The following is a 19,333-nucleotide window of genomic DNA, read 5'->3' as shown; positions in this document are numbered from 1 at the left end:
TCCCAAGTGTGTGAAGCCAGTCAGTCAGAACTAAATCAGCAAGGCAAGCTAAATGAGAGGCTGCTAGTCTTGGTAAAATATGTAGACTGCTAATCCATCTGCTGGGAGCAGGATGACTGCCTAATCATTTACCTCAATCCATTAAGAATTTATATCTGGCACAAACACTACCTATCTGAGACTGGGAGTGTTAAATTTTCTCTACTAACCCCTTCCCTTCACCCTTGTCCATATGCTTCAGAAGCCAATGGACTATTGCCTGTTTCGTTCAATGTCCATTTGTCCTTTCCCAGATAGTGAATAGAAAGGAAAAGTGGATTGATGTGCAATGGGTGGCCAATGTGCTATTCAAAGGTTGACAGCCCTACCACTTCTTCCAATTTTAGTCCCACACAAATGACATCTACTCCTGTTTATTTCAAGTTCATCAAATTATAGTAAGTAGCTTGGTGAGCACCTTGGGTTCCATTGAAGTTGTCTGAACATGGCAACAAGAGGTTCAACTTGTGTTGTGCTGAACCACATCAGAGACTACCAAAACAACTGTGTATTTTTTATAATAATTTAACAGGTTTATTCATGCTCTTCAGAACTGGGAACTCAACTCCTTTACCCAGGATAGGCAAATGAACAAGCCTAGCTCGATAGTGAAACAGAACAAGTAATTTCAACAATACATCATGCCTGCTGTATACAAATTATAATCTCAAATCATTAGAAAAATAAGAGTGGGAGGAGCCATTTGGATCTTCAGACCTGTTCCACCCTTCAGTACGATTATGCCCAATCATTTACCTTACAACCACATATCTGTCCTTTCCCCTTGATGCCTCTTTTCTGACTAATGCTCCAACTGGGTCTTTTCTTTAGAAAGTTCAGCAACTTGGTCTTCACAGACCTCTTTGGTAGAGGATTCCATAGATCACCACTCTCTTGGTGAGGCAATTCCTCCTCATCTCAGTCCCTACAATCATTGTTGATTGCAAGACCCTATTGTACAGTAAGATCTTAAAGCAATGCAGGTCTGTCCCATCAGCAAGTTACTCATTGACAGAGAAACCGAAGCAGCTGGACAGTGCAGATCGTGCTGCTTGCCTCAGAGAAGCTTCAGAGGAGTCAGTAAGCGAAGGAGCCATGTAGCCTCATAGAGAGTGATCGTCTTAGCTGCTTTTCTTGGAATTGCAAGACCCTTTTGGATATTGTTAATGTGGAATGCTGCAAGTCCAATTCACTGCTTTATTGGCGGACACCAGAGGCAGATGGTGGGGGAGCTGCGTGACCCGGGTCATAGCAAGGACTAGGCCACAGGCTGCAGTGCCACCTACTTACAGCTGGCAGGTGAGAAGCGTCAAAGCCAAAGCACTTCACCAGGGGCGATGTGGTGCGGAGTCCAGGCTAGAGTCAGTGCTGTCCTCCAGTGTTCACTCAGCAGAAAGCTCTATGTGGTCGACTGTAGATTTCAGCAGCATAAATGGATTCAGGGTCTGAACTATTTTTATTCTGGCATGGCTACATTTTACTGATATCTAACATTCGCTCGATATCTTGAATGTGCTAGGTGTGACTGATGGTAATGTTTTGCACCTTGGCTCTGGAGTAATGCTGTCTTATTTGGTTGTATTCATCAGTATTCACGCATGGTTGAAAGACAATTAAACTTGAATTGAATTGAATTGAGTCTTGTTGACACCATTTATTTCAAATTTCAAGCATCTGCAGTTTAAAAAAAAAATTTCTCCCTGTATGCAGACTGTCCGATCCTGTCAGAATTTCATATATTTAATGAGATCTCTTATTATTCTTGCAAATGTAAGTGAATACTGAATGCATTTTTGCCTCACATGGCAATCCTGTTGTCCAGATATCAGTGTGTAGAACATTCACTGTACTCCATCATTGGCAAGGATATCTTAGTTCTTTTTTCAATTTCTATTAGGATCATAGAGACGTTTTGGGGACAGAAAGGGAAATTAGAGATCAAATTATGGATTAAGGGCAGGGATATCTGGAGGTAGAGGTCAGGCCAGAGTGTAAACATCTGCTCCACGTTGAAAGGTCAGCAATGAATATGTGGTTGCTTGTCAGGCCAGTGACCAGTGAGAAACGAGGGCCGGAGACACACTAGGTACGTGAATCGCAAGACACTTTTTGATGCCTAGTATTCAGAGTCCCATTGCCAGGGGTCTGGAGCTCAGGTCCACATTCATTGTCGTTGGTGAGTTCTGGGTTGATTCAGAAAATCGAAGCTCGAAGATTGATCAGAAATCCAGACTGAAGCCAAAAGTCAATCAGAAGCACAGAAGTTGAGCCCCATTGCAAAGAGCCCTGGGTCTGCAAGTCTGCTGGGGAAGCCGAAGAACAAATGCCTACAAATCTATGAGTTTGCTGGAGCCCAGAGAAGACAGCCTGTCCAGAGGTTAGAGGACTTTGTGTGTGGGCGGGTAGGTGTGCAGGAAGGAGGAATGGGGTCATTTTGCTGCTGTTGTTTTGTCACGTGGTATACTCGGTGTATTATTCTGTGTTGCTCTGCTGAGCACAGTGGGCATGCTGTGATGGTGCCAAAATGAGCATATTTGTTGGTGCATTTGTTATTACAAATGACACATTTCACTGCATGCTGTTTTGATGCATATGTGAGTAATAATTCTGAATCTGATCAAAACGGCATACAAAATTCTAGATTTTTCCTCACTAAGACTGTATGATTGTAGCAAGACATCTTTATTTCTGTACTGAAAAATTTACCTTTTTACTTCCTTGCTGATCTCTTGTGACTGGTGTACAAAGACAGACAAGTCCCTTTGCTGATCAAAATTTCCTAGCCTCTATTTACATTATTTTCTACATATCGGTCTTCCCTACCAAACATAAACAGCTTCACATTAATCTAGGTCATACTGCCATGTATTCAACCACTTACTCAACTTTATATAAATTGCCTGGAAATCTCTTTGCCCCTCCTCACATTCCTACCTAGTTTTCCATCATAGGAAAACTTAGAAATTATATTTAATCCCACATTCAAATCATCGAAGTGCTTGGGGTTCAAGCATCAATTCCCCAAGGTACCCTACCACCCTAAGGCAGTCCCATTTACTCCTGCATTGTTTCTAGTGTGTCAACTAATTTTCACCCCCATGCAAATTATCCCAGTCCCACAAGCTTTCTTTCTGCATCTATCCCTTCTGGAAAGATATTAAGGCCTTCGGAAAATCCAAATACACCACATCCATTCTCTTTTCTTATCAATCCTACCAGTTAAATACTCAAAAATTTCTTCTGAACTTAGCAAACTGGATTTTCCTTTCATAAATCCATGCTGATTTTGTCTCATCCCAGTTTTATCTTAATAAGTGCCATGTTATCACATCCATTTTTTTCTGCAATGCATGTCAATTAACTCTTCGCTAGGTCCTCATTTTCTCTGTCCCTTCTTTTATAATTGGTTTGGTTATAACTTGCATGCAACAGAAATTGTTACATAGTCTAGAATTTTAGAAGACGAGAACCAATGTTCCCACGACTTCTATGGCTACCTTTTTGCAGATTATCAGGCTGTAAAAATTTTCTTCAGAACTTTTTTTTAACCTAATGTTAATTCCTTTTAATTGCTTCTCTTCACTACACTGAGATCCCCTGCATTTCTGGGAGCCACTGTGTAGAAGATTACAAGTATAGGTAAAAGTCAGTAGGAAGGGAGATTTATTCTTAATGCATACGTTATGCACAAACTTGTATTGCAGAACCTTAGTGCACGAGTCTCAAGGGTAGCTGCTGTGAAGGAAGTGCATTTCCATAATCAACACCGTCACTGCGCTTGTTTAGTGTGTTAATTAAGCAACTCCACTCACTCCCATCTATTTTGCATTGATTTTATTCCAGTGGCCTGTGTTTGAGATAGGAATATGGTAATTGATGTGTACTCCTGATCCTCATTTTTTTTTAAAGCCAAGAAATATACTGAGTGTTTTATACCTTACAAATGACATGAAAGAAATGCGCTGTCACAACATTTCTGTTTTGTAGAGAATAAGATTCTGAGCTGATAGGTTCACACATCCTCACAAGCTAGTCGTTTCTTAAAAATAATTTCTTGCTTAAGCAATATAAAAGTCAATTTTCTTAAGCAATCATTTGCTCTCATTTCAGTACATGTCAACGGAGCTGAAACTTCCTTAAAAAAATAACAACTAACGCTGCAAGAACATTTAAGTTTTATGTAGCTTTCAAAATGACACTTTGCTGCTGTGCCTAAGGGGGAAAAAAAGTAGGTTATTCACTTTATGCAGTTCTAGTTTACAGCGCTGGAAATTATGGGCAATTTCTATTAACTTCACAGAGCTGTACAATTACAATTGTGTTACAACTGGCTCCAACAGTTCAAAGCCCAAAGGAGGCATCACCTCAATTGTGAGTGGTGAATAAAGTATCTGATAACCACAACTGCCCCCAAACCCCTATTCACAACCGCGTATGCTTCCAAATATAATTTTACAGTTTTCAAAGCTTCAAGGTCAAGTTTAATGTTAGAGAAATGTATACAATATTCATCCTGAAATGCTTTTTCTTCGCAAAACATCCATGAAAACAGAAGTGCCCCAAAGAACAAACGATAGTTAAACATGAGAACGTCAAAAGTAACCCCCCCAGCTCCCCCCTCCTGCGCAGAAGTGCAGCGAGCAATGTCAACAAATTGATATCCATAATAGAAAAGGATGAGTCCTAAATTCCAATAAAATGTAATAGAAATGAACTGTGTAGTTGAATGTTTTGGGGAAATGCTGCAAGAAGGATAGATGTATTTTGTACAAGATTTGGGTTTTCATTTTGGGCATCTATGGTACATGAAGTTCAAGGCCAACAAACAACTTGGTGGAAAATCCCATGAGGGTTTTGTCCAAATGGTTCAAGCTCATCTCTGAGTAACTGAATACTTTAACTTGCTGACCTTTCACAATCAAGGTGTCAGTTTTCAGATACAAATTATGCCATGGCACCATAGTGGAGCAAGTATGGTCCTTCATTAACCTGACCAGTAGATTTCCCTCAGTTAACAAAACTCAAGATCATCAACTGATCACTTCACATTGCTGCTTTCAGGACTTTCAGCCATGCACATTATTACTTCTGGGTTACGACAGTGATTGTACAGTAGATACAACGTCATTGATTATGAAGCAATTCCAGTGGACAGCATACAAAACGTGATAAAATTCAAAATAACTTCAGTGTAATATCAAACCATTTTACCTGAAGTTTCGAAATGGAGTAGATAGTTCAAAACATTTACGATCAACATCTTTTACTGTTGCCACATTTGTGTGTACTACTGTGATACCAACTCCACCTTTAAAATCCTTTAAAATAAAAACAAATGTTTGTTTTTTTTAGCATAACGAAATAGTTATCCATGTCTCATCTACCATTTATTTCAAAAAAAGATAAATAAACTTCACAATAAAGTTCACCATCTATTCCAAAAGATCAAACACTTCGGTTTAATCTACGTTGTTGGAACTTCTTCCAGACTTGAAGAACATGACAACAGTGCTTCTAAAACATGATACAATTGCTGAGGAAAATTATCAAATCCCCATTTCTTACTGCAACTCACCAAGGGGAGTTAGGCAACTGCAAGACAACATTTAACACAATTAACCCAGATCACTTTTCACCTTTGACACCATAGAAAGAAATGCCCAGGTTAGATAACATCAGAACTCTTTCAGTTACTGTTGCACTCTGTAAATCTTGTTTTTTTTTTCTGAATAAAAATATTGTAAAAGAAAGAACTCTTTCAGACAACATCACACTGACAAAATTTTGAGGGGTGCAATAAGGCATTTGTTCCAAATTCACTTCTTAAAGAAATTAATAATGAGCAAACTATGGATTAAAAAAGTATTTCTGCTTATTGAGGTGTCATTTAGCTTCATACATGGAAGGAGACAAAAGTATCCTAACATTGGTCCATTCTGGAACAACTGATAAATTTAGATATCAAAATATATGACCTCTAAAAAAGGTTAAACAAAATGGAAAGAGGTATTATTGTTAATATAGGGAGAGATGAAGATCAATGTTACCAAAATATAAAGGTTTAAAAAAGTTACTATGGAACTTCAATTTTGGAGGTTGAGAGTGAAATGGTTCAATTGAAGCTTGAATCAGCATAAAATGAGTTAAAACAACTTTTGGACTTTCGGGTGAGTAAAGGATGGTAAATTATGTATTTGGTTATTTTTTTGTAAGCTAACTACATTTCTACAAAGCAGAAGTAATAAAGTAAATGTGACTTAAAACAAAGTTCCAGCAGAACGATAACCACAGCAATACAATGCAGAGCCTAACAGCTCTGTTAGATCATCTCTGTTTCCTTGTAAGGTTCCAGTTTACCAATGTTACTTGTAAAGCCACGTGTTTTAACGTTTGTGGTAGCAATCCAAAGGGGGAGAAAAAGCAAATTAAATTAAATACAATTCTGTTATTAGCACTCATCTGGAAATTGTAATTATAGATATTTCATTTCCTCAGTCCAAGAAAACTAGATAGTCCTTGTGTGTACATGTCTATAAGCTATTACTTAAGGCAAAAATACAAAAAAAATTAAGATATCAGAATGTGATCCAGTATTAGTTATTTAAATTACCCAAAACTTGCTGAGTGGATCAAAAGGTACATTAGGAAAGATATATTGGAAAAAATTTAGATTAATCATGTCAAACAATTAAACACAAAAATATATTTTAGAAACAAAATGTGTGGTTACAGACCACAGCTTATGCTTGATTAAAAACTATTGACTCTCTGGCTTATTCTTCATTTCACCAAAATCTGTGAAGTGTAAGTAAGTCAGCAAATAATGAAAATGAGAGAATGGAGAAGGGATTAAATAACTTTAGGATTCAAAAATACAGACCTTTACATCCTGAAAGGACTGAACAGCAAACTGCAAAGAGTACCATGTTAATTGGCTATTAATGCTATTAATGTTAAATTCTCTACAAAATGTACAAACAATCATTGATCAATTTTGATTTTCTCCTCAACAAATCCCAGAGCCATGTTAATGAGATTTTCCTTGATGACACATCAACCATTGGAATACGAACACTGAGCACAACAAAGTGGTCCCAAGGGTGCTCAAACCTAAATACTCAGTTACAGGAAAAACACTGATCTAGAGAACACACTCATAAGTCCACATAAAACTATTTGTTTCTGAATTGAATGAATCAGGTGCAAGGAATCGACTGCCAATTGATATTGTAAATTATAATAGGAAAAATTAAACTGTTTCATCTTACCTGTTCACTTTTATAAAGCCAAACTTTGCTCTCTCTCAATACAACAAAAATTTTGGCTTTGTAGCCCCTTAGTTCTAGAGAACCATATTTCTCAGCGGTAATAGTGGAGTGACTATTCAGGTGTGAAAGGACACTGGAGTCCGATTTTAATGCATTTAAAATTGTGTTGATCCAGTCATCTCTATCACCTGTTAAACAAAGTCACATAAATTCAAACATTCAAAATACTTATTGTCCTTTCAGAAGAAATACACTAAACAAGATTTAGAAGAAATTGGGAGGAGGCAGCAAAAGAACTTAAGAACCAAATGTTTTGCTGAAAATGCAAACATTTCTTTACAAACTTACTAAAGATAAAAACATGGAATGATAGAGAAGATGACGATTCGAGGAACCTTAAACGATGCTGTGATTTATAATATATAGAATTAGCTGCACTCCAAAATAATGATAGATTAGCATTTTAGCACAGATTATCAGGTTTACTCGACATTGGAGTCAACGTCACGTCTCACCTTTGTAACTTAGTCACCATTGCTCTTTTTTTAAAAATAAAATTTATTTTCTTCAATGAGTGTGTATAATAATACTTAATAATTTCTTCTGAAGAGATACAATCCACCTCTATTCTTTCTCCATATTTTCTCTATGATGGCGTATTATTACAATATGAATGTTAGGATTTGGACTAAGCACATGGAGCAATTGGGACTGCTACAGCACACACCATAGATACTGGCATCCAAGAAGAGCCCATACCGTCAGATTTCCACCAACACTACCTCAGTAACAAAATGCTGGAGGGACTCAGCAGGTCAGGCAGCGTCTATGGAAATGAGTAAATAGTCGATGTTTTGGGCCAAGACCCTTCATCGGAAGCTCACTATTTCCTTGTTGTACTGTTGAAACCTGGGGATTTTTATGCCCTGCTCTGTACTTCTGCCACAAAACAACTCAAGACAATAACTCAGTGATAATAAAGCTGACTTCAGGGTTGCTTTGGTCTGTATACGAGTAAGTGCAGTGAACATCCATAGGAGGTATGCAAAAGAAGCAGGTAATGAGCTGAACTGATACAAAACACTGAGCTGATTCCAGCACTAATACCTCAGAGGACACGGCACAAGCTGACATCTCCCTCTTGCACACTCACAAGAGCTGAATCTACAGACCTGAATGCCACCTCACTAACCTCTCTCCCAGCCCATTATTAGATGAACTATGCAATATTTGCAAGCTGGCTCGTGGTAAACTTCTTCAGGCATTTGAAGAAACCATCTGACGGTGGCACTGCCAGTGGGGCTGCAGCTTCACGGTGCTGGCAACAGGGCTCCATCCTGACCTCTGGCGCAACCTGCATGCAGTTTGCACGTGGCTATGTGAAGTCTGGTATTGTCGCAGCTACTGCACAGGATCGAAGTAAGCTGTGGAGAGTTGCAAAATTAGTCACCTCCAACATGCCTACTAGCCTCCAGTAGTATCCAAGACATCTTCAACAAGCGGTGCCTCAAAAAGATAGTGTCCATTATTAAAGACACCCATCATCCAAGACGTACACTCTTCTCAGGAAAGATGTACAGAAGCCTGAAGGCACACACTCAATGATCCAGGAACAGTTTCTTCCCCTCTGCCATCCGATTTCTGATTGATTTTATATATATATATATATATATATATATATATAGAGAGAGAGAGAGAGAGAGAGAGAGAGAGAGAGAGAGAGAGAGAGAGAGAGAGAGAGAGAGAGAGAGAGAGACACACACACACACACACACACACACACACAATAATTCAGTTTCCTTCTCTATATTATTATGTATTGCATTGTACTGTTACCACAAAGTTAACAAATTTCACAATGCATGCGGTGATATTAAACCTGATTCAGATTCCAACCCCTGAATACTTAACTTATCTCCCTCATACCAAACTCAACAGGCTCGTCTGTTAATTAGACACTGTTGTATGGGTTTAGTGGTAGAATCTGGGGCAGGTGATGGAAATGTGAGGAAATAGAATGGGTTATATATGCTGTATCATTAGTGGAAGTGTGTTCTTGATCATCAACGTGAAGTCAGTGGGCGAGAGAGCCTGTTTTGGTGCTTTATGACCCAGAAACTAAGTGGATGCTGGTAACCACATCCTGAACTCCTGTTTGCTTACACTTCTTACTTCACTGACAGAATATTTCCTCACAATTCAAAGGAGTAATCTGCAATAAAAACACTGAAAAACAAAACTATAATTGAAATCCTCTCAAAATGTATGGGATTTATGAATCAATGTTGTGTATTCTGTGAGAGACAGCAGTCCAAATGTAGCCTCGTGTTAGTGAGAGCTGCTGCCTCACAGTCCCAGGGAACGAAGTTCAAACCTCACCTTGAGTAACGTCTTTGTGGCCAAGTGGGTTTCCCCATGGCGCTCCAGTTACTTCACACATCGCTGGGTTGGTAGGTTCAACAGCCACTGCCAACTATCATTTAGTGAAGTAGCAAAACATGAAAGGGACATTGTGGATTTGTGGGAGGAGGAAAGTAAGAGAGGGAAGAATGGAACTGGCAGCTGTTAGTCCTCTGGGAGACAGCATAGGCTTGATAGGCTGTAAGTCCCCTTTGTACAGGACATTATTAAGAAGGGCTACTTTCCCTATGCAGTGGCAAGCCACTGGCTAACAGAAGGCTGTAGATTTTGTGGAAGAGGCTGCAGATGGTCAGAAGCAGACTGCAGCATCTCAACATAGGAAACAATGGTCTGAGCTAACCAAATGCAGAGGAGGCAGAGTGATAGGAATCGGAGAGCAAGGAGTCAGGGTCACGGAGCGGCAATCAGTACGTGATCCAGCCTGTGCATCTCCCTTTAACCCAGTACAGTCGAGCTTTATCTACTATCAATTACTTACCATTCTGACCTCTGACTGAGATGGTTTAAGATGGCGCTTTTTAATCTGTGTGACAGCTTACTAGTGATTCATAAAGCAAGAAATACAACTAAATGCTTTATTAGTAACACTTTGACTGTGGAAAACTATAGTAAACTATCACCACAAACAATGAAGAGGCGAGTGAAGGTGAGGCTGACTTGAGGGTTGAGGAGTGAAGGTATGATGCAATGTCAAAGCACGGCACGAATGAGCAGAAGTGGCCGGAACGAGGTCGAGGCCTGTTCAGGACGGAGTTGAAGAAAAGTGGGAGCAGGGTTGTTTCAGAGACTGTCCACCTAAACTGAGAGTGCGGTCGGATCAATGTAAGCACTGGGCCGCTTTTGGAACGGTCTGGTGCAGGCTGGAACATGGTGGCAGGTCCCAGGCAGAGAGTGTATTGCCGTGGCAGGGTCCGAGTCCTAGTCCAGGGGATGAGCCGGTGTACACACTCCATAGACTGCTGCATCGTTTTTTAACAGACACAGATTATATGCGCATCGAGGTCTTCCGAATCTCTCCCAAGTGTGGAAAATGTTTGGTAGATGACTCAATGCTTTATTTCATACTCTTTTCTTGGAAATCTTGAAAGGTTCAGAAGTGGTTCACAAGACCATTTAGGAGCCACATATATTCACATTGGTAGATTGGTTTATTACTGTGACATGTTCTGAGGAACAGTGGAAAGCTTGTCCTGCATACTGCCCATACAGGTCAATTCATTACAACGGTATATTCATGCAGTTCAGAATGCAGAATAAACTACAATAGCTTCAAAGAAAGTGCAGTGCAGGCAGCCAGAAAGATGTATGATTATAATAAGTTAGACTTTGAGGTTAAGAGTTGATCTTATCAGACACCCCAATCCATCGAGGTTGTCAGGATGGGTGCTGACATTCCAATCCCTCGAGGTTGTCAGGATGGGTGCTGACACCCCAATCCATCGAGGTTGTCAGGATGGGTGCTGACATTCCAATCCATTGAGGTTGTCAGGATGGGTGCTGGCATTCCAATCCCTCGAGGTTGTCAGGATGGGTGCTGACATTCCAATCCCTCGAGGTTGTCAGGATGGGTGCTGACATTCCAGTCCCTCGAGGTTGTCAGGGTGGGTACTGACTCTCTAGTCCCTCGAGGTTGTCAGGATGGGTGCTGACACTCCAATCCCTCGAGGTTGTCAGGATGGGTACTGACATTCCAGTCCCTCGAGGTTGTCAGGATGGGTACTGACACTCCAATCCCTTGAGGTTGTCAGGATGGGTGCTGACATTCCAATCCCTCGAGGTTGTCAGGATGGGTGCTGACACTCCAGTCCCTCGAGGTTCTCAGGATGGGTGCAGACACTCCAATCCCTCGAGGTTGTCAGGATGGGTGCTGACATTCCAATCCCTCGAGGTTGTCAGGATGGGTGCTGGCATTCCAATCCCTCGAGGTTGTCAGGATGGGTGCTGACATTCCAATCCCTCGAGGTTGTCAGGATGGGTGCTGACATTCCAATCCATCGAGGTTGTCAGGATGGGTGCTGGCATTCCAATCCCTCGAGGTTGTCAGGATGGGTGCTGACATTCCAATCCCTCGAGGTTGTCAGGATGGGTGCTGACATTCCAATCCCTCGAGGTTGTCAGGGTGGGTGCTGACACCCCAATCCATCGAGGTTGTCAGGATGGGTGCTGACATTCCAATCCATTGAGGTTGTCAGGATGGGTGCTGGCATTCCAATCCCTCGAGGTTGTCAGGATGGGTGCTGACATTCCAATCCCTCGAGGTTGTCAGGATGGGTGCTGACATTCCAGTCCCTCGAGGTTGTCAGGGTGGGTACTGACTCTCTAGTCCCTCGAGGTTGTCAGGATGGGTGCTGACACTCCAATCCCTCGAGGTTGTCAGGATGGGTACTGACATTCCAGTCCCTCGAGGTTGTCAGGATGGGTACTGACACTCCAATCCCTCGAGGTTGTCAGGATGGGTGCTGACATTCCAATCCCTCGAGGTTGTCAGGATGGGTGCTGACATTCCAATCCCTCGAGGTTGTCAGGGTGGGTGCTGACTCTCTAGTCCCTCGAGGTTGTCAGGATGGGTGCTGGCACTCCAATCCCTCGAGGTTGTCAGGATGGGTGCTGACACTCCAATCCCTCGAGGTTCTCAGGATGGGTGCTGACACTCCAGTCCCTCGAGGTTGTCAGGATGGGTACTGACATTCCAGTCCCTCGAGGTTGTCAGGATGGGTGCTGACACTCCAATCCCTCGAGGTTGTCAGGATGGGTGCTGACATTCCAATCCCTCGAGGTTGTCAGGATGGGTGCTGACACTCCAGTCCCTCGAGGTTGTCAGGATGGGTGCTGACATTCCAATCCCTCGAGGTTGTCAGGATGGGTGCTGACACCCCAATCCCTCGAGGTTGTCAGGATGGGTGCTGACACCCCAATCCATTGAGGTTGTCAGGATGGGTGCTGGCATTCCAATCCCTCGAGGTTGTCAGGATGGGTGCTGACATTCCAGTCCCTCGAGGTTGTCAGGGTGGGTACTGACTCTCTAGTCCCTCGAGGTTGTCAGGATGGGTGCTGACACTCCAATCCCTCGAGGTTGTCAGGATGGGTACTGACATTCCAGTCCCTCGAGGTTGTCAGGATGGGTACTGACACTCCAATCCCTTGAGGTTGTCAGGATGGGTGCTGACATTCCAATCCCTCGAGGTTGTCAGGATGGGTGCTGACACTCCAGTCCCTCGAGGTTCTCAGGATGGGTGCAGACACTCCAATCCCTCGAGGTTGTCAGGATGGGTGCTGACATTCCAATCCCTCGAGGTTGTCAGGATGGGTGCTGGCATTCCAATCCCTCGAGGTTGTCAGGATGGGTGCTGACATTCCAATCCCTCGAGGTTGTCAGGATGGGTGCTGACATTCCAATCCATCGAGGTTGTCAGGATGGGTGCTGGCATTCCAATCCCTCGAGGTTGTCAGGATGGGTGCTGACATTCCAATCCCTCGAGGTTGTCAGGATGGGTGCTGACATTCCAATCCCTCGAGGTTGTCAGGGTGGGTGCTGACTCTCTAGTCCCTCGAGGTTGTCAGGATGGGTGCTGGCACTCCAATCCCTCGAGGTTGTCAGGATGGGTGCTGACACTCCAATCCCTCGAGGTTCTCAGGATGGGTGCTGACACTCCAGTCCCTCGAGGTTGTCAGGATGGGTACTGACATTCCAGTCCCTCGAGGTTGTCAGGATGGGTGCTGACACTCCAATCCCTCGAGGTTGTCAGGATGGGTGCTGACATTCCAATCCCTCGAGGTTGTCAGGATGGGTGCTGACACTCCAGTCCCTCGAGGTTGTCAGGATGGGTGCTGACATTCCAATCCCTCGAGGTTGTCAGGATGGGTGCTGACTCTCTAGTCCCTCGAGGTTGTCAGGATGGGTGCTGACACTCCAATCCCTCGAGGTTGTCAGGATGGGTACTGACATTCCAGTCCCTCGAGGTTGTCAGGATGGGTACTGACACTCCAATCCCTTGAGGTTGTCAGGATGGGTGCTGACATTCCAATCCCTCGAGGTTGTCAGGATGGGTGCTGACACTCCAGTCCCTCGAGGTTCTCAGGATGGGTGCAGACACTCCAATCCCTCGAGGTTGTCAGGATGGGTGCTGACATTCCAATCCCTCGAGGTTGTCAGGATGGGTGCTGGCATTCCAATCCCTCGAGGTTGTCAGGATGGGTGCTGACATTCCAATCCCTCGAGGTTGTCAGGATGGGTGCTGACATTCCAATCCATCGAGGTTGTCAGGATGGGTGCTGGCATTCCAATCCCTCGAGGTTGTCAGGATGGGTGCTGACATTCCAATCCCTCGAGGTTGTCAGGATGGGTGCTGACATTCCAATCCCTCGAGGTTGTCAGGGTGGGTGCTGACACCCCAATCCATCGAGGTTGTCAGGATGGGTGCTGACATTCCAATCCATTGAGGTTGTCAGGATGGGTGCTGGCATTCCAATCCCTCGAGGTTGTCAGGATGGGTGCTGACATTCCAATCCCTCGAGGTTGTCAGGATGGGTGCTGACATTCCAGTCCCTCGAGGTTGTCAGGGTGGGTACTGACTCTCTAGTCCCTCGAGGTTGTCAGGATGGGTGCTGACACTCCAATCCCTCGAGGTTGTCAGGATGGGTACTGACATTCCAGTCCCTCGAGGTTGTCAGGATGGGTACTGACACTCCAATCCCTTGAGGTTGTCAGGATGGGTGCTGACATTCCAATCCCTCGAGGTTGTCAGGATGGGTGCTGACACTCCAGTCCCTCGAGGTTCTCAGGATGGGTGCAGACACTCCAATCCCTCGAGGTTGTCAGGATGGGTGCTGGCATTCCAATCCCTCGAGGTTGTCAGGATGGGTGCTGGCATTCCAATCCCTCGAGGTTGTCAGGATGGGTGCTGACATTCCAATCCCTCGAGGTTGTCAGGATGGGTGCTGACATTCCAATCCATCGAGGTTGTCAGGATGGGTGCTGGCATTCCAATCCCTCGAGGTTGTCAGGATGGGTGCTGACATTCCAATCCCTCGAGGTTGTCAGGATGGGTGCTGACATTCCAATCCCTCGAGGTTGTCAGGGTGGGTGCTGACTCTCTAGTCCCTCGAGGTTGTCAGGATGGGTGCTGGCACTCCAATCCCTCGAGGTTGTCAGGATGGGTGCTGACACTCCAATCCCTCGAGGTTCTCAGGATGGGTGCTGACACTCCAGTCCCTCGAGGTTGTCAGGATGGGTACTGACATTCCAGTCCCTCGAGGTTGTCAGGATGGGTGCTGACACTCCAATCCCTCGAGGTTGTCAGGATGGGTGCTGACATTCCAATCCCTCGAGGTTGTCAGGATGGGTGCTGACACTCCAGTCCCTCGAGTTTGTCAGGATGGGTGCTGACATTCCAATCCCTCGAGGTTGTCAGGATGGGTGCTGACACCCCAATCCCTCGAGGTTGTCAGGATGGGTGCTGACACCCCAATCCATTGAGGTTGTCAGGATGGGTGCTGGCATTCCAATCCCTCGAGGTTGTCAGGATGGGTGCTGACATTCCAGTCCCTCGAGGTTGTCAGGGTGGGTACTGACTCTCTAGTCCCTCGAGGTTGTCAGGATGGGTGCTGACACTCCAATCCCTCGAGGTTGTCAGGATGGGTACTGACATTCCAGTCCCTCGAGGTTGTCAGGATAGGTGCTGACACTCCAATCCCTCGAGGTTGTCAGGATGGGTGCTGACACTCCAGTCCCTCGAGGTTCTCAGGATGGGTGCAGACACTCCAATCCCTCGAGGTTGTCAGGATGGGTGCTGACATTCCAATCCCTCGAGGTTGTCAGGATGGGTGCTGGCATTCCAATCCCTCGAGGTTGTCAGGATGGGTGCTGACATTCCAATCCCTCGAGGTTGTCAGGATGGGTGCTGACATTCCAATCCATCGAGGTTGTCAGGATGGGTGCTGGCATTCCAATCCCTCGAGGTTGTCAGGATGGGTGCTGACATTCCACTCCCTCGAGGTTGTCAGGATGGGTGCTGCCATTCCAATCCCTCGAGGTTGTCAGGGTGGGTGCTGACTCTCTAGTCCCTCGAGGTTGTCAGGATGGGTGCTGGCACTCCAATCCCTCGAGATTGTCAGGATGGGTGCTGACACTCCAATCCCTCGAGGTTCTCAGGATGGGTGCTGACACTCCAGTCCCTCGAGGTTGTCAGGATGGGTACTGACATTCCAGTCCCTCGAGGTTGTCAGGATGGGTGCTGACACTCCAATCCCTCGAGGTTGTCAGGATGGGTGCTGACATTCCAATCCCTCGAGGTTGTCAGGATGGTTGCTGACACTCCAGTCCCTCGAGGTTGTCAGGATGGGTGCTGACATTCCAATCCCTCGAGGTTGTCAGGATGGGTGCTGACTCTCTAGTCCCTCGAGGTTGTCAGGATGGGTGCTGACACTCCAATCCCTCGAGGTTGTCAGGATGGGTACTGACATTCCAGTCCCTCGAGGTTGTCAGGATGGGTACTGACACTCCAATCCCTTGAGGTTGTCAGGATGGGTGCTGACATTCCAATCCCTCGAGGTTGTCAGGATGGGTGCTGACACTCCAGTCCCTCGAGGTTCTCAGGATGGGTGCAGACACTCCAATCCCTCGAGGTTGTCAGGATGGGTGCTGACATTCCAATCCCTCGAGGTTGTCAGGATGGGTGCTGGCATTCCAATCCCTCGAGGTTGTCAGGATGGGTGCTGACATTCCAATCCCTCGAGGTTGTCAGGATGGGTGCTGACATTCCAATCCATCGAGGTTGTCAGGATGGGTGCTGGCATTCCAATCCCTCGAGGTTGTCAGGATGGGTGCTGACATTCCAATCCCTCGAGGTTGTCAGGATGGGTGCTGACATTCCAATCCCTCGAGGTTGTCAGGGTGGGTGCTGACACCCCAATCCATCGAGGTTGTCAGGATGGGTGCTGACATTCCAATCCATTGAGGTTGTCAGGATGGGTGCTGGCATTCCAATCCCTCGAGGTTGTCAGGATGGGTGCTGACATTCCAATCCCTCGAGGTTGTCAGGATGGGTGCTGACATTCCAGTCCCTCGAGGTTGTCAGGGTGGGTACTGACTCTCTAGTCCCTCGAGGTTGTCAGGATGGGTGCTGACACTCCAATCCCTCGAGGTTGTCAGGATGGGTACTGACATTCCAGTCCCTCGAGGTTGTCAGGATGGGTACTGACACTCCAATCCCTTGAGGTTGTCAGGATGGGTGCTGACATTCCAATCCCTCGAGGTTGTCAGGATGGGTGCTGACACTCCAGTCCCTCGAGGTTCTCAGGATGGGTGCAGACACTCCAATCCCTCGAGGTTGTCAGGATGGGTGCTGGCATTCCAATCCCTCGAGGTTGTCAGGATGGGTGCTGGCATTCCAATCCCTCGAGGTTGTCAGGATGGGTGCTGACATTCCAATCCCTCGAGGTTGTCAGGATGGGTGCTGACATTCCAATCCATCGAGGTTGTCAGGATGGGTGCTGGCATTCCAATCCCTCGAGGTTGTCAGGATGGGTGCTGACATTCCAATCCCTCGAGGTTGTCAGGATGGGTGCTGACATTCCAATCCCTCGAGGTTGTCAGGGTGGGTGCTGACTCTCTAGTCCCTCGAGGTTGTCAGGATGGGTGCTGGCACTCCAATCCCTCGAGGTTGTCAGGATGGGTGCTGACACTCCAATCCCTCGAGGTTCTCAGGATGGGTGCTGACACTCCAGTCCCTCGAGGTTGTCAGGATGGGTACTGACATTCCAGTCCCTCGAGGTTGTCAGGATGGGTGCTGACACTCCAATCCCTCGAGGTTGTCAGGATGGGTGCTGACATTCCAATCCCTCGAGGTTGTCAGGATGGGTGCTGACACTCCAGTCCCTCGAGGTTGTCAGGATGGGTGCTGACATTCCAATCCCTCGAGGTTGTCAGGATGGGTGCTGACACCCCAATCCCTCGAGGTTGTCAGGATGGGTGCTGACACCCCAATCCATTGAGGTTGTCAGGATGGGTGCTGGCATTCCAATCCCTCGAGGTTGTCAGGATGGGTGCTGACATTCCAGTCCCTCGAGGTTGTCAGGGTGGGTACTGACTCTCTAGTCCCTCGAGGTTGTCAGGATGGGTGCTGACACTCCAATCCCTCGAGGTTGTCAGGATGGGTACTGACATTCCAGTCCCTCGAGGTTGTCAGGATGGGTACTGACACTCCAATCCCTTGAGGTTGTCAGGATGGGTGCTGACACTCCAGTCCCTCGAGGTTCTCAGGATGGGTGCAGACACTCCAATCCCTCGAGGTTGTCAGGATGGGTGCTGACATTCCAATCCCTCGAGGTTGTCAGGATGGGTGCTGGCATTCCAATCCCTCGAGGTTGTCAGGATGGGTGCTGACATTCCAATCCCTCGAGGTTGTCAGGATGGGTGCTGACATTCCAATCCATCGAGGTTGTCAGGATGGGTGCTGGCATTCCAATCCCTCGAGGTTGTCAGGATGGGTGCTGACATTCCAATCCCTCGAGGTTGTCAGGATGGGTGCTGACATTCCAATCCCTCGAGGTTGTCAGGGTGGGTGCTGACTCTCTAGTCCCTCGAGGTTGTCAGGATGGGTGCTGGCACTCCAATCCCTCGAGGTTGTCAGGATGGGTGCTGACACTCCAATCCCTCGAGGTTCTCAGGATGGGTGCTGACACTCCAGTCCCTCGAGGTTGTCAGGATGGGTACTGACATTCCAGTCCCTCGAGGTTGTCAGGATGGGTGCTGACACTCCAATCCCTCGAGGTTGTCAGGATGGGTGCTGACATTCCAATCCCTCGAGGTTGTCAGGATGGGTGCTGACACTCCAGTCCCTCGAGGTTGTCAGGATGGGTGCTGACATTCCAATCCCTCGAGGTTGTCAGGATGGGTGCTGACACCCCAATCCCTCGAGGTTGTCAGGATGGGTGCTGACACCCCAATCCATTGAGGTTGTCAGGATGGGTGCTGGCATTCCAATCCCTCGAGGTTGTCAGGATGGGTGCTGACATTCCAATCCCTCGAGGTTGTCAGGATGGGTGCTGACACTCCAATCCCTCGAGGTTGTCAGGATGGGTGCTGACACTCCAATCCCTCGAGGTTGTCAGGATGGGTGCTGACACTCCAATCCCTCGAGGTTCTCAGGATGGGTGCTGACACTCCAGTCCCTCGAGGTTGTCAGGATGGGTGCTGACATTCCAGTCCCTCGAGGTTGTCAGGATGGGTGCTGACACTCCAATCCCTCGAGGTTGTCAGGATGGGTGCTGACATTCCAATCCCTCGAGGTTGTCAGGATGGGTGCTGACACTCCAGTCCCTCGAGGTTGTCAGGATGGGTGCTGACATTCCAATCCCTCGAGGTTGTCAGGATGGGTGCTGACACCCCAATCCCTCGAGGTTGTCAGGATGGGTGCTGACACCCCAATCCATTGAGGTTGTCAGGATGGGTGCTGGCATTCCAATCCCTCGAGGTTGTCAGGATGGGTGCTGACATTCCAATCCCTCGAGGTTGTCAGGATGGGTGCTGACACTCCAATCCCTCGAGGTTGTCAGGATGGGTGCTGACACTCCAATCCCTCGAGGTTCTCAGGATGGGTGCTGAC

General features: G+C 46.4%; 1 protein-coding gene across 5 annotated transcripts in view; it reads right to left on the bottom strand.

Annotated features, from left to right (window-relative positions):
• arap2 (ArfGAP with RhoGAP domain, ankyrin repeat and PH domain 2) overlaps window positions 1-19,333 on the bottom strand; it is a 420,641-nt gene that overhangs the window by 186,812 nt on the left and 214,496 nt on the right. For all 5 annotated transcript variants that reach the window (XM_073064859.1, XM_073064858.1, XM_073064860.1 and 2 more), the window contains 2 exons: window positions 7,308-7,495; window positions 5,251-5,357 (listed from right to left, as the gene is read on the bottom strand). In XM_073064859.1, the coding sequence (XP_072920960.1) occupies window positions 5,251-5,357; window positions 7,308-7,495 (295 nt within the window). The remainder of the gene's footprint in view (window positions 1-5,250; window positions 5,358-7,307; window positions 7,496-19,333) is intronic.

This window comes from Hemitrygon akajei, chromosome 13 (genome assembly GCF_048418815.1).
Source record: "Hemitrygon akajei chromosome 13, sHemAka1.3, whole genome shotgun sequence".
In the NCBI taxonomy this organism is placed as follows: Eukaryota; Metazoa; Chordata; class Chondrichthyes; order Myliobatiformes; family Dasyatidae; genus Hemitrygon; species Hemitrygon akajei.
This window is presented reverse-complemented; position numbering and strand designations above follow the sequence as displayed.